The sequence below is a fragment of the Chlamydotis macqueenii genome, chromosome 4 (genome assembly GCF_036417535.1).
Source record: "Chlamydotis macqueenii isolate bChlMac1 chromosome 4, bChlMac1.mat, whole genome shotgun sequence".
Taxonomy (NCBI): domain Eukaryota; kingdom Metazoa; phylum Chordata; class Aves; order Otidiformes; family Otididae; genus Chlamydotis; species Chlamydotis macqueenii.
The window spans coordinates 3,654,193-3,681,760 of NC_141559.1; the positions used below are offsets into that span (position 1 = coordinate 3,654,193).

The window sequence follows — 27,568 nt, forward strand, 5'->3', positions numbered from 1 at the left end:
TAACTGCTTATACTTACAGGCAAAGCCTCCTAAAATACTGGGATAGAAATATTACGATGCACTCACAGAAACTGACAGATTGAGGTTGAACTAGTTTACAATTTTAGGATCAGCTTCGCATCACTGAGCTGCTTCAAGGCCCTGTGAGTCAGTGCAGGATCGGAGTTCAGAACTGCAAACATTGCCTCAATCACTCTTGAAATTGCAATCCACAGATCAGAATTTTACCTCACCACTGAACAAAGTGCCTTTAAGACAGGTATGTCAGGGGCTACTCATTCATATGCAGGTGTCTCTCCTAAAGAAAAAAAGGGGCCAAATTTTGAACAATTAAAGAGTTCAGAGGACAGATCTAAATTATTGTAATATTACAGCAGAGTTACTGAAAACTAACTCAAAATTTTTCCCCCTCATTCACACAAAAAGATAGGCAATTCAAAGAAACACAAAATACAAAGGGAGGCAAACAGACTCGTGCCACGTGCTGACACGGCTTTAAGTATTCCAGTGGTGAGGTACGGAGCTCTCTGAAATTTGTCTCTAGACATATTCATCTTCAAAGTCCTGGTGTCCACCAGCCTAGGAATGCTGTGATGCTGGAAGCTGGTAGGTCACGGTGAGGCTGCATTTCATGTCCCAACACAGCCCTTCAGGTTATAGCTACAGGAACTTGTCCATCCTTGAGGCTCTGCCTCTACTCTGGAACCACGCGCCTAAACCCTAAACGTGAAGTTTCCACATTTGTTTGCACACCTGACTGTAGAGACAATGTAAGATTCACATTTACTCACAAAAGAACTGGTAATCACCCTGCAGCACATCCTGGGAGTCCAGCAGTCCCAGGTCTGTCCTCGTTGCCTAAACACCGCTTTGTTGCTTACACAATGTTGAGGTAAAGAAGGATTTCTTGCTAGTTTTTTTTAGAAGCACTTTTTAAAGCATGGAAATTTATCCTTATAATCCTGTTCCCTGTTGAACCAAAAAGTTTAATTAGTAGCAGAAAGTACAGCACATGTTGAAGCTGAGCAAAACAAATTCTTGAGCTCAAAGACATTGTTTTCCAGTAGGGAATTCAAAGAAAGCAGCTTATGACCACAGCCAGCCAGGCAAAGCTGCACTTGAACTCACAAATAGGCCAAAGGGCGATGGAGTGGCTCTGTTCTGGTGCTGTAAAGGCCTCAGATGTCTTTATCAGCTATTTTTGGTGTAGTAATAGATAACAGGCTATGATTTTTAGTGGCCTCACTATATTAAGTCTGCTTTTGTCAGCGCAAGATTCATCCCTGGTTTGATCTTTCTGCAGAAGAGTACTGCTTTGTACTCTCAGGTAGGTTTCATTTCTCAGTAGCTGTACAGAAAGCAGCCAGTTATGCCTTAGAGAATTCAGAGATTTCTTTCATATTCTGTAAAGCAGTAAGTACATAGTGGATGCTTATGAAACAGTGAAGTTGTTTGCGGACCAGGATCTTTGGCTAAGCCAGCATGTTACAGCACAAGACATCATCAGTGCCTTCTAGCTAAGCCCAAGCACTCCTAAGCTAGAGAAGTGGTTTGTGCCTGGAAGTTGGTAGTCCAAATCCAGTCTTCAAAGTACCTGGCCATTTAAGAACTCACTCAAAGCTAACTTAAACTTTATTCTAACTTACAAATATTATTTTAGGAGCAGCTCAGCTACTAGCTTGTATTAATTTTAAGATAATTGAGAAGTCTTCATTATTTCATCCTCATGAAAGAGCCTTTTCTTATTTTCTCCTATCGCTTTAGACACTTTCTTGCATGCTTTGGATGTCTCCTCTGGACCTCTAGTATCATTTCCCCCAGCCAGCATTTTTGGAAGGAACTGAAACAAAAGATTCAAAATAAGCATGATTAGCAGCCTGAAATAACAAAGCAATTCAAGAAAAAAAGTAAAAATATGTGAAGAGAAAGTGTCAAAAATCTAGTGCACATATTGCTCAGTGGCAGCTGTTGCTTATAATATGAGATCAAACTCAGTGAAGTTCTTTCTTGGGAATTCAGAGGTTGAAATCTGCTTTGCATCCACAGTTAACACATAGCACTGGCTTCTGACATGCTGATGGCATGTAAGAATATCAGCAGCAAGCTGCAAAGCTAAGGAAGTCCCAAGTGTACATCAAAAACCCGTTCACTTCCTTTCAGGATGGCACCTTGTACTGGTCCTTCAGGCTAAGGCTGAACAGGGAGATCCCAGCACCACTTTCAAGCTGCTCAGCTGAGCCCCAGCTGCCGTCCAAAGCCCTATTTACTTTTACACCAGTTCCTCCCTTCCAAAAGCTCCAACACAGAGGAGAGAAGAACTGGAGGCCCCTGACCTAGGCGGTTTTACAGCTGGCACGGTGGGACAACACAACAATAGCCACAAGCACATCAACGTGGGGACACAGACAACACCCTCAGCAGATTCTCATGACTCACCCAAGGCTTTCTGTAGCCATTTCTTTCCAGGAATTCCTTAAAGGCCTGTGTGCTGCGGAGCTGTGAGACTTGCATCTCCTGAATTAATTTCCATAACAGATTAGAATAAAACATTCACATTTCATTTTTATGTACAAGTTCCACATGCCTAAAGAAACCATGCAGTGTATATCAGTCCAGCTCTCAAGCAAACTTATCAACCAATAAATATTTTAACTGCTAGCAGCTCTAATTAGTCCAGATTTCTTTTTTCTTTTCAATAAATGAGGTTGCTTTGTGAAATTGAAGTAAATTTTAGCAAATTATAACCTATGATGCTGTAATTTGAGTTCCTGTGCTACACAAAGTCACTTCCCCCAGCATCTTTGGTAAGGAAGGCAGGAAAAGTTATCATAATCCAAGTAAGCACACCCACAGTCTATAACCTGCAGTTTATTCCCAGGAAGAGCTGGACAAAATTAGGTGGATTATCATTCAACTGTAAATTTAGCTTTTATTTTTAGGCAACCTTAATAATACTGTAACCTTTGCCTTTGTGTTCTTCTGCACTCAGCTGTTCGCAGTCATCCTCTCTGCAAAACTTAATCCTGGGCCTTACAGACACCATCTCTTCATAAAATGGGAGTGACACTTGTCAGCTCACCAGCCCCTTGCTGTGTGGTGTGATTTGAGTCACGTGCAACTCCTCAGTTTTCCCTTCAGAAGGACTGCCCTCTAGAGCATGAGCATGTCCTCCCTTTTGTCTATCTATTACGTGTGAAGATGGAGTAGATTGATTTTATAAAGAGCAAACTAAACCTACATCTAAGTCCACTCAGCAACTGAATAAGAACCTGCCTGCTATTCAGACTCCTCAGTGCCACAGGTACACTTGGGAGTGAGGACTTCTTGAATCTCCTCTCCATAGTAATTGTTGGCAGCCTTGCTCTTTAAAACCATTTCAGAAACCAGGATACCAGCAAACTCTGACAAGAGCTGCAAGCCAAGCAAAAAGAAAGCCTGTGTTCAAAAATAACCTAGCTGGAGTAAGACTGCTTGGGGGCTGTGCGAAGGAGTGCCCAACACACAAGTCTGCTCAGGTCTACTAGCAGTTAAGGCACTTCATAGTCCAGAAGCCTTGATTTATAGACCTTTCTCAAAAATCTCTAAAGCATTAATTGCAACTCAGGCTGCTTGCTAGATCTGTGAATCCTGCTGAAATTCTGGTCTCTGCCATCTTCTACAGCAATCTGTTAGCCCATATACGAAGTTTTCCTTCAGCTGCTTTTAAGTTTGCTTCCTTTCAGTACAATCCCTTGTTTCATGATTCCATTGCCCCAGTAATACCAGCCTGGGATCAGGGAGACCTGCTGAAGAGAAGAGGTCCCAGAAGAGACACCCGGTTCCAGAGATATACTCTACTATCTTGGACATACTCCTAACTTTTCTGCTTTGATTAGATTCTCTGCCTGCTCTATAATGTCAATTTGTCCCAGTACCTGGTGATAGCTTCACAGATAACACATTTTCTGTTATCTGTTGATGGCAAGCACTAGATTCCTCAATTAGCCCACTTGTAATACTGTCCCACCAATTACTCATTGACAATTTGGACCTACCATCTAAATTTAAGTTACCTTCAATATTATTTAACTTGTTTTTTTTTTCCTCTGGAAACAAAGCAGTTGCTGCGTTTTTGTTTTTTTTTTTAATTTACAACAGTAGCTGCATGCTAGATGAGTTTTCTCTTCCAACTCTCTGAAGAAACAGTGTTTAACCAAGATTACAAAATCATTACCTTCAGGGAGATAATCTTTTCCAAGCGCAGGTAGGGCACAAGGGGAAGCTGGTTCAGACAGCACTCTATCTGTGCAACGTAATCCCTCCTGGCTTGCTGCATCCAGCTGAGCTTGGAAAGACAGACCTGTGTTTTGGTGCACTTCTTCCTTTTCTTCCACAGAGCAGTGGGTGAGGATTTCAGCATGCTGTTGTGAAGAGTAATTAAGACAGCCCGCTTTCTGCCATACACAATCATGTTATCAGGCGAAGGAGGAAAGCCATCTCTGAAGTCATCTAGACCTTTCTTCAGGAATATCCAGCGCTGACCATTAAGGGAGTCTGAGATCCTCAGTCTTCTTTCTCGAAAGCCCTTATAAGACATTTTCTCCCTTCTGTAAATAAATTAGATTAAGCAGAGCTTAAATGCTGTACTCTAATGAAAAAGACTGGAGTATATTTAACTGCAAGTGGATATTCAGCTCTAAGCAGAGCCTCCAAATGCTGCTGCAGAAAATGCCACCGCAGCCACGTCTGCAGGAGCATGCATGCCTATTGCACACTTTGCCTCTTCCTCTGTGTGATTTTGTGTCAATGCAGCACTGCCCCACACACTGCAGAGACAGGTGGTCAAGGCTTTATCTGTTTACATACAAACATGAGGTAATAATCCTAGTAGTAGGAGTAGTGACTACTACAGCCCTGGCAACCCCGTGGTTTTTGATCTATTTCCTGAGGCTTACAACAGCACAAGTTATTGGGTCCCTTGGTGAACTCTATGGTGCCTTGTCTACAAGACTCTTAAATCTCCACTCTTCTCATCTTTTACATGATTTTACAGTCAAATACCTTTTACTTAGCAGGCTTCCACTTCTTAATATTCCCTCCAGAGCTTGGAGCAGCTGCCCAACTTGAGACACGGAGACCAAACAAACTCAAAGCAAAAGAATTCTGTGGCTTCAGCCCAGGCTGCCCATGTTCTGATGTGCTGTTACTCACCCTTCACTTGCTCTCACATCCACAGAATTCACTTATTTCACCTAGATGTCATGGCTTAAGCTGTACACGGTACTACTAGGTCAGACTGTTCACCATGCTTCTGTAGTTCATTACTTTTTACCTCTATTGGCTTAAGTGATCAAGTAGCAACTGACAGGTAACTCACATCATTGCTACTTTTAGTGCTTAGCAATACAGTCCTTGTTTGCTGAAGCACTGCAAAAATCCATATCCCAAGAAGTTTGCTTTAGAGATGATCAGTGTTCTTGCAATATTAAATACTGCAGTATCAGTACTTGCCATATCAAATGCCTCTGGATTAAGCAATTCCTGAGCAACTCTGCATGGAATGTGTTTTAAGAAGGTATTACTAAGAGCTGTAAATAGTTAAGTACATACCTGATATCTTACAACTCCGACAGTGAAGATACCATACGGGAAAAAAGAAATCTCATTCTGCATTAACTGATGTAGAGAAAATTACCTCCATGGCATCCTGCAGGGAAATTTTTAGACAATCTTATAGATGTGCAAGACAATCTGCAGAAGCTAACACTTCAGCAGCGTTGCTTCAGACAAGGCAGGCACTAGCTTTAAGTCCCTACTGGCATAATACACTAGGCATGTTTGCTGTTGGTTGTTGTGGAAACCAGATTCTCAACTCTAACTGCCTAAAACAAAGGCTTTCTTCAACACACAGAAACATGCAGAAAACTCCTGGGGACTGGGGAGAATAATATTGATATTAAAGCAGAATTTTATTTTGCCAGAAAATATAGCCTTAACTTTTCAACAGCAGCACTTACTTATGACTGCACAACCAGTGTCTTTGCTGCTGCTGAAGGATGATACAATACACTGCTCAGCATGCCTTTATTAAGTGTTCCTTAACATTGCACTCCAAGTAAAATATAAGCTGCAAATGTGGGTCAGGTCTGGTGTTATCGCTCAACTACTTGTGGGTTTGAATGATGACACAGACTGGTAGACGAATTTGAAACAAATTACTTGGGACCACTACAGCAGACTGGAGTAGGTCTCCTTAGCAGCTTCTGGAGTGCATTCTGCTAATTCCTCATCCAATTCTCACTGCACTGCTTAAGCATATTGGGTAATTTATGTGTACACTACTTGCATTTGTGCTATCCAGTACCTGTAGACACTGGGTTGATAATCTTCCCGGCATCAAAATATCCTGCCTCAATACCGCTTTCCTCCATGCTGTCCTGGAAAGAAAATAGTGTTCAAATCAAACTCAGCAGTACTTTGAGGGCACAGAGATTCACACGTCTAAAAAGCAAATCCATGAGAAGGGGTGAATGGCTAACACTCAGATAATCAAGTGATCAGTTTGTGTTTGGCCTGAGGAAAACACACAGGAAGAAAGAGACTAGATAAACAAAGCTGAGATGGTTTGACACATTATGTATGTACACAGACACCTTTAATATATGTACTTAACAGGTGAGAGAAACAACAACTCTCAATCCTCAGTAGTGAAATACCAGTATGCAAGTCCATATTCTATGGCCTTCTTTTAAAGAAGGCTGTTACTTAGCGTTGATCTTGTATAAAACGGCTTTTATATCTCGTGAGCATTTTTAATCTCCAGAAAGTGTGTATTGAGAAATATATTCCACATTTTGAGGCAAGCTTTGATACTCTGGAGCTGCAATGGGACAAAAACCTAAGAAGCTCCCTCTTTTACTCTTTCAGCAGTTAATTACTCTAAACTAACATCACAGACCCAAGACCAAACAGAACTACTCAAGGTGTCACAAGACCAAACACTGAGGTTGGAGGCTCAGCAAGCTTCTCTGTCCCCTGCTGCAGTGCTGAAGGTAATTTCTCTACAGCTCTCGCATTTATACCACACAAGAGGGGCTTGCGATGTGTGGAAAAGTGCTGAAAACAAAGGATTTGCAATTGCTTGACTACAGCTTAGAAGCCTGTGAGGTCAGTATTTACAATGCCACGAGCTAGTTGCTGTAAATCAGAGACCTCAAACCCAGCTAGGAAGTATAGTCTAAAAAGGAAGAGTTAGAGTTGTTTTCCACTTCTACTCTGTAATCATCATAAGGCATTAAAAGGTATTTGTTTGAAGACAATACTTGTGGGGTATTTAAGCAACCTTTAGAAAGTCAGTTTATAATTTCAAACAAGTCTTCCCTATTGGGTTACTCTCCAGGACATATTGATTTTTACCTTTAAAAATTGATTTGTAAAAACCTTACGCCCTTCAGATGATTCAGTGCAGTGATACATTTGTGCTGCAAGCAAAGGAACAGCACTGCATGCAAAGTTAAGTCTGAAAATCTTCTACATAGATGGCTTTACCTGAGCAGAATCAACTGAGGGTGTTACTTCCCCACCGGAGCTGCAAATGACTGCACATTTACCAAAGCTGTTACTCTAGCACCGTCCTGCTGTGTTGAAAAACAAGACTCAGTTGCTATGTCTCAGTCCACAAAGAATTAATGAGCCTGTAACATAATCCAGAATGGTAGAGACACTTAGGTCTGGGCAAAACAGAACCAGTGGCTGCTTATCTCCAGATTCCCAACCTATAATCACATGAAATGTTTCTCCATCCATGAATACTACAACCCCAAACACTGGTTAATTCATTAAAAAAATTTGTATTAGGTAATCTGCAGAAAAATATCTAGTGCCATAACAGTGACTTCACTAACATCTGTCCTTCTTTGTTTTATTTGCTAATAGCACCTAACATCCTGATTTACAATAAAAACAAAAACCACTGTTTGCAGTAAAAGTCAGTAGGATTTTTTTTTTAAATGTACTTAAGCCATGTATCAAAAATACACAAGAAGGAAAGCTGTTGAAAAAATTACCATAGAAAAAGTTTTGACAATAAGCTTTTTAAACTTTTTTTTTTGTCATACTTACAAAGACTTAAAAAAAGAAACTAAACCCAAGCTGCTTCTCTGTAATCCCAAAACTAGCTATACTTATGCTTAGGAACTTGATATAAAAAAAAAAAAGAAGTTTCATAAAACAATTCTTAACCTCATAGTGAATACACAACCACAAAAAGCTGTGGCTGATAATCCCACCCCCAAAAAAAGCTAAACATATATGAAACTCACATAACCTGAAACTAAAAAAATAAAATGAACTTTCCACCCTCCAATACTGCAATCTGATTGCTTCAGCAGAATTACCCATGTGCAATGTTAATTCAACAATCCTACCTACAGCAAATATGTAAATACACTCCCTAGCTTCCTTACAAGTAACCACAGAAAAAATAAATTATACTTTTCTCCTTACCAAAAACAATTCAACTCACTAAGAACCCACCCACCCTCCCCCCATCAATAAACAAAAGCAAACCTCTCTTTTTCCCCTGAATTTAAGCGTTCCTGGCTTGATTGGCTCATGGAAACCAGACCAATGAGTGTGCCGGAGGGAACTGGCTTAGGGTATAAATATTCACACTGAGGGCTTTGCTGGATGAGTGCTTTCTTTTTCATTAAAGTTATTTAGAAAGTAGTAGAAAAAATTCTAGGTTTACTTAAATATTAAGTATTTTTTAAAGTGTATGTATTCTTTTATGGTGACTGAAGACCAAGGTAAGAATAAAAAATGCATTTTTGATATTCATTATTGTGAAAAAAATGATTTTAGTTTTATGTTTATTTAAGTAATAAAAACAATTTCTCATGTGTGTGGAATTGTCTTTCATTAGAGATATTACAGGTAAATTCTCAAAACTATTAATAACTCAAAACATTTTGAAATATGAGGATTAATTCAAGTGTAAGTGACAACTCTTAAAACTAACTGCTGTTTAGTTATTATAGGTCCATGTGTTTGTTTATAACTAGAAGATTATGATGTTCACTTTCTCTGATTCTCTTTTAGGCTTTATGAAAGCTACTGTTTCTGTAGAAATAAAAGCTCTTTTTTTTTAAATTAAATTTAAGAACAAACTAGTCCTTTTTTTCTATGGTTGTTTAAAGGGGATGTGAATAAAGATAGCTTTTTTTTTGTCTTGTTATTTCTGAGAAGGATTGCTTTTTAACTTCATGAAAAGGGTTATAATTGAGTAAGCCTGTGACTGGTTAGTTTGTTAGCGTGTGTTAGTCATCCTTCTGATGATGAGTTCAAGAAGAAAATATATGTTCCTATTTTTGTAAAAACTAGGTCTGAGATGTGAGTGAAGGGACCTGAGACCAGGAGTTGTTAGTAATAGTGAATGATCAAGCAAGCTACTTAACAAGTTCATGTCAACACTATGCTGCAGCAATCAATCAAGCAAAGATGCCTGAACGCAGAACCTAAGCATGTCAAGATACTAGTGAAGCTAATAAATAAGTCTTAAAATGAATATATGAAGTAAAATAATACCTTTTTGGATGGCAGAAAGCTTGGTTTTGTTCAAGTGAGTTGATAACAGCCTGTGTGTAGTTCTGCTCTTGGGTTATTGCCTTTTCAAATTTCAACTAAGGGAAAAATCAACTTCTTGGCAGCTGGGCAAGCATGTTTTGGTGGGCACTGTGCATGGGTGTGCTTACTATAGAGAAACCCAACAGTTCTAAGGGTTTCAGGGAAGCCAGAACTAACCTGGACCAGTAGCATCATGAAGAAAAGCCTTTTAGGAAAGTCCTAGTGCACTTCAAATGAAAAACATTAATTTTGGGCCCCTAACAATGCCATATTAAATCCTTAATTTTATTTTTATAATCAATATCTGGCTGTATAAGACTAACTATTGGATAGAAGTTACTTAGCAAGAATTTCCATGTAAAGTATACTAAATAAAAAATGAATTTAAACCTTTGTTCAACAGTGTAAATGAGCAGTTATCCAAAGGAAATACAATGAGCTCTACAACTTAAGAGCTAAACTTTATGCTGTCTTGTTTTAAAGGTGGACTGGTAAGAGACACAGAACTAGAAAAATATTTGTCTTTGTGGAGACTTCACATTCAATGCTGACCACTTCTATGCGCTCATCCCTGTAAGGTTTGGTTGAAAAAAAGACATACAAAGAATTAACACTTGAATACTAAGTTCAAAGCTGTGATATCATGTAACAATTTTTAGGCCAAGTAATCAGGTTAAAGAGGAGCAATTTATTGGCTGTTACTAGCTCCTCACCCCACCTGCTCCCCAGATGGAACTTGATGGCTTGGCCAGTCTGTGAGTGTAAATAAAAGCAAGTGTTTATGTAAGAAGACACAGGAATGCAGAGCTGATAGGGTGAGATATTTCTTCAAAAACTAGTTTCCGTGACACAGGAGCTGTAATTTAAAAGCATAAGTTACATTTTAAGTAGTGTTGCATTTGTCATGTTGCCTGTATGCATCTAGAAACCTGGCGAAAAGGCAGGACAACTGCCTCACAACTGTGAATCTGGAGCAAGGTCAGCTTTGGAACTACAAATGTTTTCTGGAACATAAGGTGTCTGGGGCTTGCTTTTTCTAGGGAACTTGTACTCTCAGGGAGGTGAGCCTCTGTATTCAGGAAGGTTCCGACTTGGTCCAGCTGAAGTTTTCATTAAAAAAATGCCCTGTTTTTAACAGTACTGCCTGTGAACATATTGCGATGATGTGAGTATGGACATTACCTCTTCAACTGCACAAATTGCATAAGCAGTGTTGAACATGGTGTTTGGTTCGGGGGGGGGGGGGGGGAAACAAAACAAAGGCTGGGCTTTGAAAATTACTGAGAATTAGCTGTGTTAGAACCAATAAAGCATTAACAGGACTTAATGTTTTGTTGTTTTGTCATTAAATAGTTATTGTTTAGTCAGGGAACTTGTTAAAGAGTTGGAGGCCCAAGGCTTGATATCACATCATTGATACAGTGAATATGACCTGCCAATGCCTGCCACAAACTTAATACATCTGGTTTGATTGCAACAATGCAGCAAACAGCATACAAAAGATGCTTTTGAACACCAATTCTAGGTAGAGAAAGGCCTTACTAAAGGCTTTCTTCACAAACAAGCAAGGTTTTAAAAAATTTTCTTCCTGTTAGTCTTGGACCCATTTGAAAACTTGATTTTTGTCATTATGTCCTGAAGATCTCCTCTGGGCTGCAAGAGCTCTGAGCACTCCAGCTGGAGATGATAGCATGAGTGTGAACCTACCCAGGCTGTGGCCAGACCCATTGCTGTGGATGTAGTGCTGGGTGCAGTGGGCAGAAGGTCTTTCATGGTCCTTGTGCATCCTGCTTGTGGCTACATGAGCCAAAACACTGCACTGTAGGAAAGCACTGGTGCTGATGGTGGTCTTTACCTTACATTCTCAGTTCTTGGCAGCTTGGCTACAAGGTGGATTTGTAGCACCTGGCATAAGCAATATAACTAAGGGCTGGATCCACTTCCTCAGTGGTGGTGTTGCACTGCTGGGAGCTTGTAAAGTTTAAAAGCTGATTTTTTTTTTCCTACTGAATTGGCAGATGTGATCCAGCTGTGCTGCAGTGACACTGTACAAGTGAGGGGGAGGAATCCATCAGCAACCTGCAGAGGAGGAAGCTATGTTAATTAAATTAGATATGCGTTGTCTTGAACTTCGGCAGGGCTTCCCAAGCCTTTGCCAGTGAGAAGGAAGCGATGCCCACAAGAATCCGCTGTCCCGGGGAGAGCGGACAGCAGGGGGCGCTGTGGGGCGGCCGCGCCGCTCGCAGAAGTTTGTCCGTTGGCGGCGCTGGTCGGAGGAAAGGGGCGGCAGCTCACGTGTCCCGCTGCCGGCGGTGCCGGTGCCGGCTCGCAGCCGCCATGTCGGGCCGTCAGGGTAACAAGCTGCCCAGCAACCTGCCCCAGCTGCAGAACCTCATCAAGCGGGACCCCGCCTCCTACACCGAAGAGGTAGGGAGCCGGGCGCCCACCCCCCGGGGCGAGAGTTGGGGGGGGGGGGGGGGGTCAGGCGTTGGCTGTGTGGCTCAGCGGTGTGTGTGCTCAGTTCCTCCAGCAGTACCACCACTACCAGTCCCACGTGGAGATCTTCAGCTTCCAGCCCGACAAGCCCAGTAAGGAGCTGGCCGAACTGGTGATGTTCCTGGCGCAGGTGAGCCGCAGCCGCTCGGAAGGGGGTGACGGGCGCTGCCCCCCCCCCCCCCCGGGCAGCCGCGGGCTTTGCCCCCAGCGCGATGGCTGTGGCAGGGGGGAGCTCGCCTGCTTTGGCTGCCTCAGTCGTGACGGAGTTGCCAAAAAACTGCACCTTGACCAAGATTTCTGCAGCGGTATTGTCTGTTTCCAGAAACACGAGGGTTTTTTTTGAGCATTTGTTAGTTTTTAAAAGGATTTTTTAATGGCACCATGCCTCTTGTATCAGGACATAGATAAAAACTTACTGTACATCGCTTATGTTGTTGTTAACGAACAGTTATGATCGCGTTGCTCCCTTCCCGCGCCTCGCCCCTTCCCGAGGCTGAGGGGAGCCTGGGTTTCACTAGCCGCCTCACCTGGCTCTGTCTCTGCCCAGGTTGCCCACTGCTACCCGGAACACATGGCCAGCTTTCCCCAGCAGCTGAAGGAGCTGCTCTCCTACCACCATACGGTCCTGGATGCCGACCTGCGCATGGTGAGGCTCTCACCAGAGGGTGTTCTGGGCGGACCACACCCCGTGGATAAAATGTGTGAGATAAGACCTCACGGGTTGCTTCTTAATTTTTTAGTCAAGATGGCAAATGGGAGGTTATTATGAAATTCTAGTTCTGATTCCCTGTTTCTCTTACAGACGTTCTGTAAAGCTTTGATCTTGTTAAGAAACAAGAACCTAATAAATCCAACGAGTTTGCTGGAGCTGTTCTTTCAGCTGCTGCGGTGTCATGACAAGCTTCTCCGACAGGTAAGCTGTGCTTACAGCAACCAGTCTTGATTTCCAGTGGGCTTTGACCAGCCTGACAGAATTAATGCAGCGCTGGCAGGCAGCTGTCCCTCTTTCCTTGGCAGCAAAAATAAGAAAGTTTAAACTAGCTCTGCTTTGTCAGCAGTGGAGAGTGCCAGAGGCAAGACTCGATCTGTGTGTCTGATGAGTAATGAAGTGTGCTGCTGTGAACATCGTCGCCATCCTGTTGTGCAGGCTGTAGGCCTGTCCTGTGTTTGGAGTTCAGCAGCTTGGATGGGTCTGCAGGTGAAAACCAAAAGCAGGTTGCTGTCAGAGCTGGCCTTCCTGAATTCCTTGTGAGAACTTCTGAGTAAAAGAACCAAAGCCAAAGCAGCTGCTAGTGCAAGCTGCACTTGAGGTTTTCTGCCATAAAAGTGAGAATACTCGCGTTCTGCCACCAGGAATACTAAATGGGCCATCCGAATGTGCCTGAGTGCAACAGGGTGGGATATTTTTGAAGCCATAGTTTATGCTGTTTGTTTTCCTTCCTCGCTGTGCTGTAAATTAAGTTTGCTTTTCCAATACAGAAAAATTAAGCATACAAGGGACTTCATGGGATAACTGACTCTTGTTTTCCCAACTGTAACTTAAGAGGGAAAATAGTTTTCTCGGTGGTGATCACTTTAGTCCTTGGAGATGCTGGGAGAGTAGTAATATATCTGCCTTGTTCTGTGTGTGACTTGAGTTGGTTACTTGTTCTCTTTCCGTTTACAGACCTTGTACACTCACATCGTGTCAGACATCAAGAATGTCAATGCTAAGCACAAAAACAATAAAGTAAACACAGTAAGTGTTTCCGCTTTCAGATGTTTCCATGTAATCTCTTGATAGTGTGAAAGACTTAGAACAATGAATGTTTCTGAACTTTTTCCTCAGACGCTGCAGAACTTCATGTATACTATGTTGAGAGACAGCAATCCCACTGCTGCCAAGATATCTCTGGATGTGATGATTGAACTTTACAGAAGGAATATTTGGTAGGTCTAGCAGACAGGGCATGGTGCTGGGGTGTATTTAGGCGTAAGAGTTGTTATGTGTGGCACTCAAGGAAATACTGTTTATTCCATGGCAAAATTCACAGCAGCTTTGTCAAGATGTTTTAAAATCTTTTTTGTGTAGTAGTGGGTTGAGAACTGTTTTTCCCTAAAAAACAGGGACTGCTGAAAAAATAAGTGTTGCTGAAAGGAAAAGAGTTCTGTAATTTAAAAAAGTAGGTTTGTAAGTACATGAAACTTAGTATAAAATCTAATTTCTGCAGCTTTATTTCTAATAAACCCTTCTTTTTAGAACATATTTTATCTAAAAACTATCCAGCTACTTTTCTAATTCTGTATTTTTTTTAACCAAGCAAGGGATTTAATTTTTTTAAGCAGTGGGAAAAGTGGTCATTTATTTTCTGTTACTGGAGCTTATTTTTTATCCTTTCAGTCACAGCAGGAACTAGATGGAATGCAAGTGTGTCTGTTTACGTAGATGAAACTACTGTTATGTTAGAAGAATAAAAGAAAATGACAGAAGCTTGACTTTATTTGTAAATCTACTTTGGAGCATTGAGACATGGTTCTAATGCAGCTTCCTGCTTGCTAGGAGTCACATTTCATAAGACCTAATTTTCCGAGAAAAACCTGAAATTGCCAGACTGAAAGTAAAAGCTGATGTTTTGTGTCATTTCAGGAATGATGCCAAAACAGTAAATGTCATCACAACTGCCTGCTTCTCAAAAGTGACCAAGGTGAGAACAGAAATCACTTGATGAAACTGGATGTTACCTAAGCTACCTTTCTTTTGTGGATGCAACTTTTTATTGTACAATTGCTAACAGGCTCACTGATTTGGCTTCTGCTTGTTTTATTTCCAAAATACTACTTGTGTTGTGGGAGGACTGGCTCTTATGTACAGAGCAGCAGAATTGGAAGGTTGTATCTTAACAAGTGCAGGCTGATGTGCAGAGGGTAGGTGTGCTTTGCACTGGTACGCAGAAGAGACTGTCAGTTTCACCTCCTTATAGTCAACACCGTAAGGCTTTCATTTTTTAAATGTGAAGAGAGCAGCTACCCTGTCAGGGGCTTGAGTGAATCTTAGGCCTTCTGTCATCTGTGTCAATTTAGCAGTGCTGGAGGCTTTAAAAACTTACATTATGGTTTGAGGTAAATTCTTAAACTATGAAGGGCCAAAAGCTGTTGCATTCAATAAAAAAACCCGACTAAAACAACTCCATCTACCAACACACACAAACTAGTAAAAGCTTGGAGTTCTGACCACTGTGTCAGGTATCAGCTGTGCAGGAGTTCCCTATAGTGTTGTCATGGAGCAATTAGGCTGAAATTGTTTTGCAGAATGATAGGAAGAGAATTTGCGTCTTTAAATGTGCTCCAGGCATTGTGGAAGCCCAGCTACTTTTTGATTTTTGCATGCCTCTGACTATTGAGGATGGTCAGCAAAAATTGACTGTCTGTCTGAGAAACACCTGCGGCTTTTAGGCTGTGATTTGGTTTGTGTTTTGTTCATATCTGTGCCTGTAAAGAATTGGGAGAGTCTCTGTCTAACGGAAGATGTGGATGTAGGGCTGTTGTAATAACTTTGTCAGTTGGTTCTGTCCTCCATAAGCTTACTTTGCTTTTCAGGTGTTAGTTGCTAGTCTGAAGTTCTTTCTTGGGAGAGATGAAGACGAGAAACGAGACAGTGACTCGGACTCTGAGGTGGGTGTTGCGATGAAATCTTTTATTCTGTTCTTCAAACTAACAGGTCGGTCATCTTAGTGTTCCTGGCTTGGCTGATCTGTCTGCTTCTGTGTTACTTGGTTTTCCATCATGTGTCCTCCAGATGTTTCTACACTTCATAAACAAGTGTTTTTGACAGCTGGCCCCAGTTGATAGCAGGGTGTCTTTGCTGTCTAAAGAGCAATGCTAAGAGCTTCTTTGCTCTCCTCTTCTCCTTGTGAAGGAAGCAGTTCGCTTTGTAGGCTGGTTCAGTCTGGCTGGTCAGTCTCGTTCATGAAGACAGGAATTGTTAGGTGTGTAACGTAGAGTTGTGGGAAGAGGCTTTCACCTGGTGTGTTGGAAGCTGGTTTAATTTTTAGCTGTTTGTTTTGTCTTTAGTTTTCCCTTTTGTGCTCCACTTCCCATTTATGTACAAATGAACATAATTCAGTTACCTTGAGAGAGTAACTACCTTGTAACCTCACAGGACTTCAGTCTTGAACCTCCTAATACAGGATATCATTATTTATCTCTAACTGAACAATACTCTGTAATGAACCAACCGTAAAAACTTTGTCAGGTGTGCTGCTAAGTGCTCATGATCTCTCTTGCATGTAGGAAGGTGATTAGTTTCATGGAATTGGGATTTTAAATGTTAGTATTTCTGTATAATGAAATTTAGGAAGAGTTTTGAAATACAGTACATGATCCTGAAAAATACTGATAGTTTTGGTTTCTCTGATTCCCATTTGAAGCCGGACGTCACTTGAGTCTTGCTTTCCTTGCATTCTTTCTCAAGGATGATGGTCCCACAGCCAGAGATCTCATGATGCGGTATGCAACTAACAAGAAAACTACCAAGCGCAAGAAGAAACTGGAAAAAGCAATGAAGGTCCTCAAGGTGAGGAGAGTGGTGTCCAACTTGCCAGCATTTTAGCTTAATCCTTCAAGTGCAGTAGTCTTGTTCTTGCCCTGTCAGTCGTGTTAGTTACCTGTTGTCATCTTTTCTATGTAGAGGTCCTCAAGTGTTCTAACATCTGTTGGGCAGGCATATGCCATGATTGCTTTGGTAAGAGCTGGTTTGAAACAGATCTCGAGTCTAAGTTGTGGATTAGTTCTGCTTAGGGTACCATATGTGTTGACCCCTACTTGAAAGTATGTATTGTCTTGCAAAGTAGCTTTTTAATGCAGCTCCTGTTGCCTCTTACAGAAAACTCTGCATTTGAAAAGGGTGGTAGCTTACTTGTTAAAATATAAGTGCCTCTTTTTGAAGTGAAGGATGGTAAATAGCAGCTTTTAACAGCAGCCTGAAACTGAAGCACTTGGAATTTTTTTAATGGGAAGAAAAAAATGTGTCTCTTACTCTTTGCCATGCAGAAACAGAAGAAGAAGAGCAAGCCAGAGGTGTTCAACTTCTCTGCTATTCACTTGATTCATGATCCCCAAGGTAAGCATGCATGGTATTTTGTCTCTTTTCAAGTTGTGTTAATCCCAGATACCAAAGTTGAGATGCAACTCTGCAAGGAGAATTGAAGTGACAAGTAGATATAAATGTGACAAAACTATAGTTGTAGTGTGCTTTATCCTAGAGTTTCAAAGCACTTGAAAAAAGTGAGATCGATCCTGTTGCGTTTGTCATAGCGGAACACTTGTAGATATTCAGGCAAGGAAGGAGCAATATTATATCATTCGCTTCAGGGTGCTACAGATCAGGATGTGGCTCTCTACCTTTCTTGTATCTCTGAAGGCCCTAATTTATGTGAGTGAGGAGTAGTTTACTGGTCTGATGCTTGTCTAATATCCCTTGACTTGATCTTCAGTCTGATCTAGTGAACCTCTGAGGATTTTGTTTTTCAGATAACACAAAATGTACGTAAATAAAAACTATCTTGAAATACTGACCCTGTGCTTAGGATGTTGTTGAGCTTTTGCTTTTCCTCTCTGCTGGACCTGTGCAGAGCTTTAGACTTCCTAGGCATGTGAAAAGAAAAATAATTCACTGGGAGAAGTGCTCTGGCCACCTTTCATTTTTTTCTGTGCAAGGACTGTTCTGTCCCAAGACACTGGGACTTAAAAGTACCCAAACCAACCTGACAGCCTTTTTTCACCTAAGCCTAGCTGAGTTCTGCACTGTGCTTTTTAAGTCTACTGCAAATCTATTGTTGCTTCTTCTAGACTTCGCAGAGAAACTGCTGAAGCAGCTGGAGAACTGTAAGGAACGATTTGAAGTGAAGATGATGCTCATGGACCTAATATCTAGGCTAGTTGGAATACACGAGGTGTGTATGCTGATAACTTTATAATGACCTCATGGTAGCCAGCCTGGTTTGCGTGCTGGCATGCTCTGACCCTGTGCTTTGGAAAATGAAGTTTATTTTCTTCTGTATGATGGAAATTGCAGATATATGGTCAGGTAGTTGCCAGTGGGCCTAATGGAATGGTGCAGTGTCATGACTTGTGTGGTACTAAGTGAGGCCTGCTAGAGAAAGCTGTTGGTCAGGGATAGCGGACCTGTCTCTAACAAATAGGAACAACATGTCTTACTCAGAAGCATGCAGGTCTTCAAAGATTATTCAAAGGAGAAAGGGTTTTCAGAGGAGTTCAGCAGTTGCTTATGAACAGCGCTCTCTCAGGTACAGCCAAAGTGTTCTCAAAATTGCTGGAGTCTGTTTCTGTTTTGGGAGTGAAGACTGTGTCTTTGGGGCCAAGCAAAATGGCATGTTGTAGGATTGTGCGGCAATGTCTTAACTGGAATTCTGTGCAGTCTAACAAGAACCATTCTCTGGATTTCAGAGCTTGGGCTTGAACCCTGTTTTGCCTTTGTAGAAGTAATTTCCTGATCTCCACATGCATCAAGCTCAATGTAGAAGAACGTGTCATGCAATAAAATCCAAGTTATATGGAGAGCAAGCTGTGTAGAGTCACAGTTTTACAGCCTATCAGCCTATGAAGATGAACTTGAGTTAGAAGACAAGAAGCTAATCTCTTACAACTTATGTCTTCCCTGCAGCTCTTTCTTTTCAATTTCTACCCCTTCGTTCAGAGATTCCTGCAGCCCCATCAGAGAGGTAAGTAGCTGCTAGCAGATAACACTGCTGGTCCATCGTGTCCCGAGTGCACTCAGGTCTTCAAAGTGCTGCTGTAGATGAACAGGTAGCAGTAGCAGAGTGGGAAGTAGGAGCAGTCCAGAGGGTGTGAAGGAAGGACGTAAATGACTGTAATGCCTCTGGGACTTAACCTGAGCAGCCCGAGTTAGCTGTTTTGGTGGATGTGTTTATTGGTCAGAGTAAGCTGCAGCAGAATACTCTGGCATTTTCTTCCTGCTTTTCTTTTCTTCCAGAAGTGACAAAGATTCTTCTGTTTGCTGCACAGGCTTCACATCAGCTAGTACCACCTGAGGTCAGTACTCCACCTGTATTTGGTGATGTTAAAAATACACAGCAGGCCAGTGTAGAAATAGAGCTGAGTGCATTTGTGGGGAAGGGGGAAAGGTAATTTGGGCAGACCCTTTGTCTCTAAAAGCTTAAAGTAATTTTGGCTACTTCTGCAAGTACGAAGGGATTGTTATGTATTAAGGGGGGAAAAAAACCCAAACATACGTCTGTCTTCATTTTTCCAAGAGAATTTGTGTCTATAGTATTTGCAAGCTATAATGACAACTCTTAAGCCTGATCTTTCTGCAAAAAGCATTGTCTGTTAGTAATGTGTAATGATTTTCATAATTTTATTAAATACATGTTAAATTCAACCTTTTTTCTTCTTTTCAGATTATCCAATCAGTGTTAATGACCATTGCCAACAATTTTGTCACTGACAAGAATTCTGGGGAGGTCATGACTGTAGGGTGGGTACTGAGTCTTATAAAACCTGTAAAAGTCTGAGTGTAAAAAAATATTTTTCTTATTTTTTTAAACCACCTGCAAGTTACTCCTGTCATTCGTACCATGCTTTCACAAACTTGCTTGAATTAGAATAAGTTAGGAAATAGTAGTATTTCTGCATAAAGTTCCTGTAGTTTTGTTGGTAGTGTTTTAAATTATCTAGAGTGATGGGTTTCTGTGCTTAGTGCTGATTTAACTTTTCTGGTTTTCATGAGGATGTGGGGTTTTGCTTTCTTGTTAGGTCCTGTATTTTTCTTCCTGGATATTGTTATTTCTGCTTGAAGGGCAGAGCTCTTGTCTGTGAATTGATGTATTTGTATGCTCACTGACTAGCTAGTGTCATAGTTAGGGCCTCTTAACTTTTTGTGGATGAAATGTCACTACAGACAAATTTAAATGTTGCAGTTAGTCAAACTGTAGAGTACTTGGATTAGTCAAGAGTGAGATCTCTGTAAGTGGAGTAGACAATGATCTGTAAATGTAGACAAGTGCTAAACAGTCCTTGAAGAAAAAGCACTCAAGAGGGGCAGACTTTTGTGTGTAGACAGGTGAATATTTTGTGAGCTGTTGGTTTTCCCCTTGGTGTGATTTTAATCCAGGTATTTAGCATAATAAGTGTATGCATCAAGATAGTTTGAAAGGTGTGAGCCCACAGACTTCTGGTTTACTGTCCTTACCCTAGCTGTGATTGACTCCAGAACTGTTTATTCAGTTAACTTTTAATTTTTTTTCCTTGACCTAGTGATTGACTGCTTTTCCCATCTTCCTGGACTTAGACTTCAGCTGCAGAATCCTGAGGCCTAGGATCAGACAAAATAATAGCTGTAGAGTGCAGGCCAAAGATGGAGTGTTTTGGAGAGCCATGGTGTGGGGAGAGCCCTTTGTGATGCTCTCCTGTTAGAGTACATGTTGCATAAATGCTCTATAAGGCTCTTGAGGTTCCACATAATTCAGTCTGTTACTGGGCCAGTGGGAGTCTCTCCCACCTGTGGTGTTCAGAAAATAATTCACTTGAAATTTTTCAGAATCAATGCGATAAAAGAAATCACTGCGCGATGTCCATTAGCCATGACTGAGGATCTGCTCCAAGACCTTGTTCAGTACAAGACTCATAAAAATAAAAGTAAGTGTAATACATGGATATGACTTTTAAAATCTTTCTTCTGTATCATCTGTTCATCCATTGTTATAGCCTTCGTAAGAGTGATATTATGTGGACTGAGAGGTATAGTTTTTAATGTCTGGCACTTTTGAGTGTATCTAGATAGGAGACTAAAAAGTGAAGGGTAGTTATGGCAGGGAAACAAACGGACAAAACTGAAGAAGGGAAACTGCTAATAAAGGCTTAGCCCTAAGGAAGAGCTGCATGCTGTACTGGAGAAATCAGAGTGAGCTATAACTTCAGAGAAGGCATGTGCAGGCTGTAAATAGTCATTATCTGAGTGGCCTCTCAGTTTGCTCAGAATTCTGCTGTTCTGTACTTCTGATTTTTTTTTTGTCCTGGATAGATGTGATGATGTCTGCAAGAACTCTGATACACCTTTTCCGTTCTCTGAATCCAGAGATGCTACAGAAGAAGTTCAGGGTAGGTGTTTTTTGTTAATTGCGTTCACCATAAACATAGGCTCATGTGCTCAAAAATGATAACTGGTCTCAAAGCCTCCTGAGAATGAGGTGGAATCGCACTTGCTTTCTTCCTTTGCCTCCTCCCTTGCTGCCTTCTCATGTGGTGCGTTCTTATTTCAGGATTTTAGTTCAGCTTTATCTAACTCATGACAAAAGGATTGTTCTACAGAGGCTTGACTATCTTCCTAGAGTTTGTTCAACTTGTTAGTAATTCAAGATCTTTCCTTACTTCACCAGGCAGAATCTTTTCCACCCATGCCCTCTTGTCCCTCCAATTTTTTCATGGATTTGTGGGCATTACATAGCAGCCTGCTTAACATGTACTTTGTTAACTTACAGGGTAAACCTACTGAGGCCTCGTTGGAAGCCAGGATTCATGAGTATGGAGAACTGGATGCCAAAGATTATATTCCAGGAGCAGAAGTACTGGATGTTGAGAGTCAAAAGGAAAAGGGAGGAAACCAAGAGGAAGGTTGGATTTTTTTCTTTACTGCTGCTGTTCTGAGCATCATAGTCAATAAGATTTTATTTGGACATAAAACTTGATGGTGATACATTTTATTTGCTGCTTTTGCATGCCGTATGGCTGAAAAAGTGAGTGTCTTGTAAAAATGATAAACAAATCGCGATCAGATGTGTGGAGTATCTTATGTCTTAGTCATGTCTCTGTAGTTTTAAGGCTGGGATGCTGAGACCCTACAGCTTCCCTGTTTGGTAAGCGTGTCCCTGGGCACAAATGCAGTTAGTCAACAGGTAATCAAACGCGGTGAGAGCTTGTGATCCTACCTGAAATTATTTCAGACTCAAGCCCTTAGACTGAATTTGAACTAACAACACTGTGCACTTCCTCCCCTGAGCAGATGGATGGGAAAGTGCTAGTCTGAGTGAAGAAGATAATGAAGATGGAGAATGGATTGATGTGCATCACTCCTCAGATGAGGAGCAGCAAGAAGTAGTGAGTTCCAAGTGTTTTCTATTCAAATACAAAAATATCTTCTTAATAGCAGACCAGATTCTGTTGCTCTGTACCTTTGCATGGATGCTCATAACTGGTTACAGCTTTTCCCAACAATATTGCATAGGGATTTGTGAGGCAAGAGTCATGGATTATGGCACAGAAATGGTTTGCTAAGCTTCAGATGACTTTTTTTCCTCTTCCACTCTTTTCAAAAGGCAGAGAAGGTGAAAAGCATGCCCATAGATGAACGGAAAGCCAAAGCTGCAGCAGTCAGTACAAGCAGGCTGCTAACCCAAGAAGACTTCCACAAAATACGTCTTGCCCAGCTCTCCAAAGAAGTTAATTCTGCACCTGGCAAAGCTGCCAAGAGGAAATACATTGAAATAGATGATGAAGAGGAGGAGGGCAGGTAGGATATGAAATACCGATGAATGCTTTCTCTTCCCTACAACCTGGTGATACAGCTTTTAATTGCAGAAGGGCAGAGAGCTCTGCTGTTGGTCATTATGCCTTGGTGACAGGGCAAAGAGCCACACAGCTCCTGGCCCAGAGGATTTTTTTTTTTTTATACCTGGGAGAAAAGACAAGAGGGGCTGATAGGAACCATGGGACTGTTTTGCTTGTTCAGACCGATAGGCATGGGTTTCTTTAGCATTAGTTGCACGGTTTTATCTTCAGTTTCTTAAACATTGTGGTTAAAGTAGGACTTAAAAAACAGTAATGAGAGACTTTCGTAAGGGTTGTCCCAAGCATGAGGGTTAGCCTGAGAGAAACAAGAAGTGCTTGTGCTTGTGTGGAAATTTATAGGAAGACAATGGTGTAAGAGATGGGTGAGAGACAAAGGGTCAGGGGAGTATCTTGTTTTTCTTGCTATATGAAGGTTTGTGTGTGATGGCCTCTTGTTGGATTTCTGTGTGTACAGGGGAGAGCTGCTTTCCCTCAGAGATATTGAACATCTGCATAAGAAGCCTAAATCGGACAAGGAGACCAGATTGGCAACTGCAATGGTGAGGAACTGCCTATTTCATATCCTCTGCCTTTGTAAACTGTAGGGAAAGGAAAATGACCCCCCGTTAATATTGTCTGTTCCAGGCTGGAAAAACAGACCGAAAAGAATTTGTGAAAAAGAAAACACGAATTAACCCATTTGCCAGCTCTTCCAACAAAGAGAAGAAAAAGCACAAGAACTTCATGATGATGAGATACAGCCATAGTGTCCGGACGAAAAATAAGCGTTCTTTCAGGGAAAAACAGGTAAAATACGATGTTGAGAATAGATGGAGCAGTCTGAGCAGTAAACTTAGAATGCAGGTGAAGTGCTATGTTGTGCCTTAAGTCTTTGCTGTTTAATTAGAAGCTTAAGTTGCTGGAAAGGGCTGTGGGTGCAGTGGCTTCCCTTGAATCCTACCCAGGGGATCCTGTCAGAGATTGTGTTGGTGAAGAATGCTTCTGTCAATCTCTACTCATTAATATGCGTTGAGGAGCAAGACCTGTTGCAGAGCCATGTGTAGGTTAGGAAGGCCATGATGATGTGGTTTCTTTTCATTTATGTGAATTAAAGCAGATGATATTAGAACCCTGATTATAATCATGTGATACAAGAAATGTTGCTGTGACATGGAGGAGTCACTTCTCAGGACAAGCTGTTAGCGTTTCTCCACTCTCCATATTCTTCCTTTGACCTTTCTCCTATTACTGTCATATTATGGACTCATCTGTCTTGGCCTTGATATCATCTAGTGGCTTGTCACAAATGTACTTGAAGCACAGACACAAGAGCTGCTTATTATATATTGGAAACTTTTCAGAAAAAAAACTCATCAGTTCTGTTTAGGGGGCCACAGTAGTTGGACGAGATGCTGTGCTCTGGTGAAGCTCCTAGCCCTCTGCTGTTTCCTCAGCTATAAGCCTGGCCACAGGGCTGAGACAGGATTCAGACAGCCCTTGTGAAAGGATAAACAAGCTACAAACTTGTTTTTGGCATCTCCTGCTGTATGTTCCTGCAGGCAGCTGTGCTGGGGTAACTGAAGGGACATCTAAAAGGCGAGGCAGAAATTTCAGGGAGTCGCCCTGCTCCTGAAGGCACTGTGCAGGGAGTCCACATAGCTCTCCTAGAAGTCTGGGGTTAGATGAGCTGTCAAGAACAGAGTGTGGCCAGGGAGCCCCCCTGCTCCTGTGATGCACCTCAGCTGGGGATGACACCCAAACTGTGTGTGGCAGCTGTTGGCAGAGCATTGGTGTAGACATAGTGCTTCTCCCTGCTGTGTTTCACCTTGGCGGAGTAAGTCTGTGCTAACAAAAATCTCCCTTAAAATCCTTTTATCTAACCGGGCAGATGGCCAGTCTAGGCTTTTACAGGGTGTTATGAAATTGAACTCCTTTGAACATCTTCCAAGAAAAACTTCTAGAGTAATCCAGTTATGCAGGGGTCTTGTTTCTGTGTGGTGTTAATTTTTGTTTTCATGCTAGATTCTGTCTTGTGCTGGAGTCCATTCAGATGCTTCTTTTACAAACTCTGCTTTGTGAGTTGTTTCCAGGATTGTATTATTAGGATAATGTATATTTGTCTGCTGCTTGTTGCCTTATGGGCAGCAAGACTGAAAGGGTTTATGTACTCGATGGAGAGAACATGTCTTAAGTATTTCTGTTGAAAGGAAGACTCGGTCTAATATCCTCTGTAGTCTTTTTATTTGCTGTTGTTCTGCCTCACTCCAAATAAGGCTGACCACATTAACCTTGCTCTCAAAACACAGAAAAGTTGCAAATGAAGAATCCAGACACTTCTAGCAAACTGCAGTTGACAATCACACTTGGTCACTTCTTGTAAAAAGCCATCCTTAATGGTTTCAGTCCTTAATCCTGAGTCATGTTTTGACTTGAAACATGACAGCTAAACTGTGAAAGACGATTTTTTTTTGTAGCTTATAACTAAAGTTAGGCTACAGTGTCAGTTTTGTTGACTGACTTGGAAACATTTGTTAAAAGTGGGTTGAAGTATTATAGTTGTAGGATATTGTGTTTTGCTGCCCTCTTTGAGAGAATAGAATGGGATGTTGTCCATAGTCCAGAGCTAAATCCCCTTACCAACTAAAACTTCTGAAACAAACCAGCCTCGTCAGAGTGATATAACCCTTGTAACAATTCTAGCATCTCTCTTCTCCCTTGCAGAAGCAGCTTGGTAATACTCTTTCAAAATATGCCTTGTAATCCTACTTACCTCCCAGCTGGACTTAAGTTTTTTTTCTTCATCTCTTCAAGTTCAATATGAGTCAGTGGAAGACCAGTTTATGTTATGCTAATCTTTGTCATTTTATAGGATGTTAATGCTGTACTGAAACATTTAAGCCCAGCTCTTTATTTAATTGTACGGTTGAGTTTAGCTAAATAACCACAACACTTCTGCCACTGTAGCTGTTAGCATTTGCTAGTTACTGCTCCCATTTTTAGCTGATAAGCTATTGGTGTATTTCTGAGGATGAAGAAATGGGAGAGGGTGTTGATGTTATAGGGGTGTTGTCTGCTTACCTGAATATTCCACTCTTGTTTCATATTCAGCTGGCTCTCCGAGATGCACTTCTGAAAAAGAGAAAGCGGCTGCTGAAATAACCAAACAGTAACAGAGAGGAGTACTTGATCACCCTTGAAGAAATAGCCTTAGAAATGTTTGTTTCGAATCGCTACCACCTCCAAGGAAAAAAAGGACTGAAATGCCTTATGGATTTTTCTCTGTTCTGTTCAGAATTACTAATTGAACAGTTTCAAGATGTTGGATATAGAATCTACACGACAGGTGGAAGAGGCCTTAATCCTTGCAGGATTTTGATTTTCTGTTTTTTTTAAGCATTCTAGGAAATAAGGCAATTATATTTTACTCAATACAATTTACTTACAGCTGGTTTTGTATGTGCAAGTATTAAAACATACAACCCTTACTATAAAAATATTTTACTTTAAGCAATTCATGAGGATGTAATTGGAAGGAAAGAAAATATTCTGGCTTAGTCTATACAGTGTGTATAATGTCTGTCCTTGTCTTGAGGATGTGATTTCACAAACTAAGCTGTTTAAGTGACTTTTTTACCTGTTTAGTAATAATAAAACCAAATTATTGTAATACAGGTAAGTTCAAGTGAACTGTAAAAGGGGAAGAACAGATTCATTATGGTTTATATTAAAAACAAGGAAAAAATAGTAAATGGGAGATGGCATTTAAAATAGAAAGGTAGCATCACATGCAGGAGAACTGAGGAATTGTATTTTGCTGTATCAGTGCATCTTGTGGTGGGACTTGCTGGTTTCTTTTTTTTTTAGTATACATGACAGTAACATGGATCTAGATTTTTTTTATCTCCAAGGTTGAACTCTTGCTTCAGCCTTGACTTCTGCTGGGACCACTACTGAGCTTTCTGTACCTTACCCAGCCATCTGTTTTAATTGAAATGTGAGGCAGTTAGTTATACCACTCTTTTAATTCTCTTTGAAACTGATGTCCTTCTGGGGCAGAAACAGGTGCCACCTGCACAATATAATGGAAAAGCAGCTGGTGGGGTGTTTTTTTTCCTCTTAGGAAACTAAGAAATTAATATTTATATCCCCCATGGTGATTCACTCAGCTTGAGTATGTTTGTTATCTTGAATACACAATTTGTATTCTTTTAAAGTTCTATTATTTCTGTTTGTGTATTGGTTTATTTTGCTGTTGCATCTTGCTTAAAACAAATTAAAAAAGCTCATAGAGGCTTCAGGGAGCTAGGAAAGAAGAACAAAGTAGAAACTTAGTATAGCTTTGAATGCTAAGATTCCGACTCAATGCTCCTGCTGAGGAAAAGGCAGGGATTGCTGTTTGGGAATGACAGGAATGAAAGGGCCAGTTTGTGGATATGTAGTGGGGAGCTGGAGAGGTATGGGGATGGAGTGTGAAGCAGGGGCTGAAGACATGACTGGTGGGGAGGAGATGAGGCATAAAATACACGTCTACCTCAAACGCCCTTTCACAGTTGTCCTTTCTTCCCCTTTATGTGCTTGTGTCCAAAAACTAATGACTTCTGAGGCTGAAATGGAGACTATTTTTTTCCAGTCATTCAGCTTAGGACTAGTGTCTAGTTTTCTATTTTCTCTTCCCCTTTTTAATTGCCTAGCCATGGGGTTCACTAAACTCTGAGCTAGGCCTGGTTCCTGTCTCCTCTATCTTAATTTAAAAATGAGACTATTAAATTGCCTTTTCAGAACTATTTGCTACAAGGCATGAAATACAGCTCTTCACCGCAGGCTTTCACCACATTTTACGTCGGATTTCCATGCCTCCGGCCCTCAGGCTCGAGGACGGCCGTTAGGCCTGGGGGCGGGAAGAGGG

General features: G+C 41.2%; 1 protein-coding gene and 2 long non-coding RNA genes across 3 annotated transcripts; 1 reads left to right on the forward strand and 2 right to left on the reverse strand.

The window, feature by feature from the left end:
* Positions 1-1,610: 1,610 nt before the first annotated feature.
* Positions 1,611-5,775, reverse strand: LOC147600769 (uncharacterized). The gene is made up of 4 exons (XR_015258532.1): positions 5,590-5,775; positions 4,214-4,586; positions 2,437-2,514; positions 1,611-1,840 (listed from the first exon to the last, which is right to left on the reverse strand). It is a non-coding gene; the product is annotated as an uncharacterized LOC147600769 (long non-coding RNA).
* Positions 5,776-11,917: 6,142 nt separating this feature from the next.
* On the forward strand, positions 11,918-26,042 carry SDAD1 (SDA1 domain containing 1). Its single transcript, XM_086747182.1, has 22 exons — positions 11,918-12,030; positions 12,125-12,229; positions 12,647-12,745; positions 12,902-13,012; positions 13,766-13,837; positions 13,928-14,028; positions 14,726-14,783; positions 15,676-15,750; positions 16,550-16,651; positions 17,128-17,197; positions 17,926-18,029; positions 18,761-18,818; positions 19,091-19,149; positions 19,518-19,594; positions 20,657-20,754; positions 21,140-21,216; positions 21,597-21,729; positions 22,118-22,212; positions 22,431-22,624; positions 23,138-23,222; positions 23,308-23,469; positions 25,771-26,042. Exons 1-22 carry the CDS (start codon positions 11,941-11,943, stop codon positions 25,819-25,821), a joined length of 2,076 nt encoding a protein of 691 aa, XP_086603308.1. The 5' UTR covers positions 11,918-11,940; the 3' UTR covers positions 25,822-26,042.
* On the reverse strand, positions 19,089-27,416 carry LOC147600770 (uncharacterized). Its single transcript, XR_015258488.1, has 3 exons — positions 27,194-27,416; positions 25,741-25,791; positions 19,089-19,162 (listed from the first exon to the last, which is right to left on the reverse strand). It is a non-coding gene; the product is annotated as an uncharacterized LOC147600770 (long non-coding RNA).
* Positions 27,417-27,568: the final 152 nt, after the last annotated feature.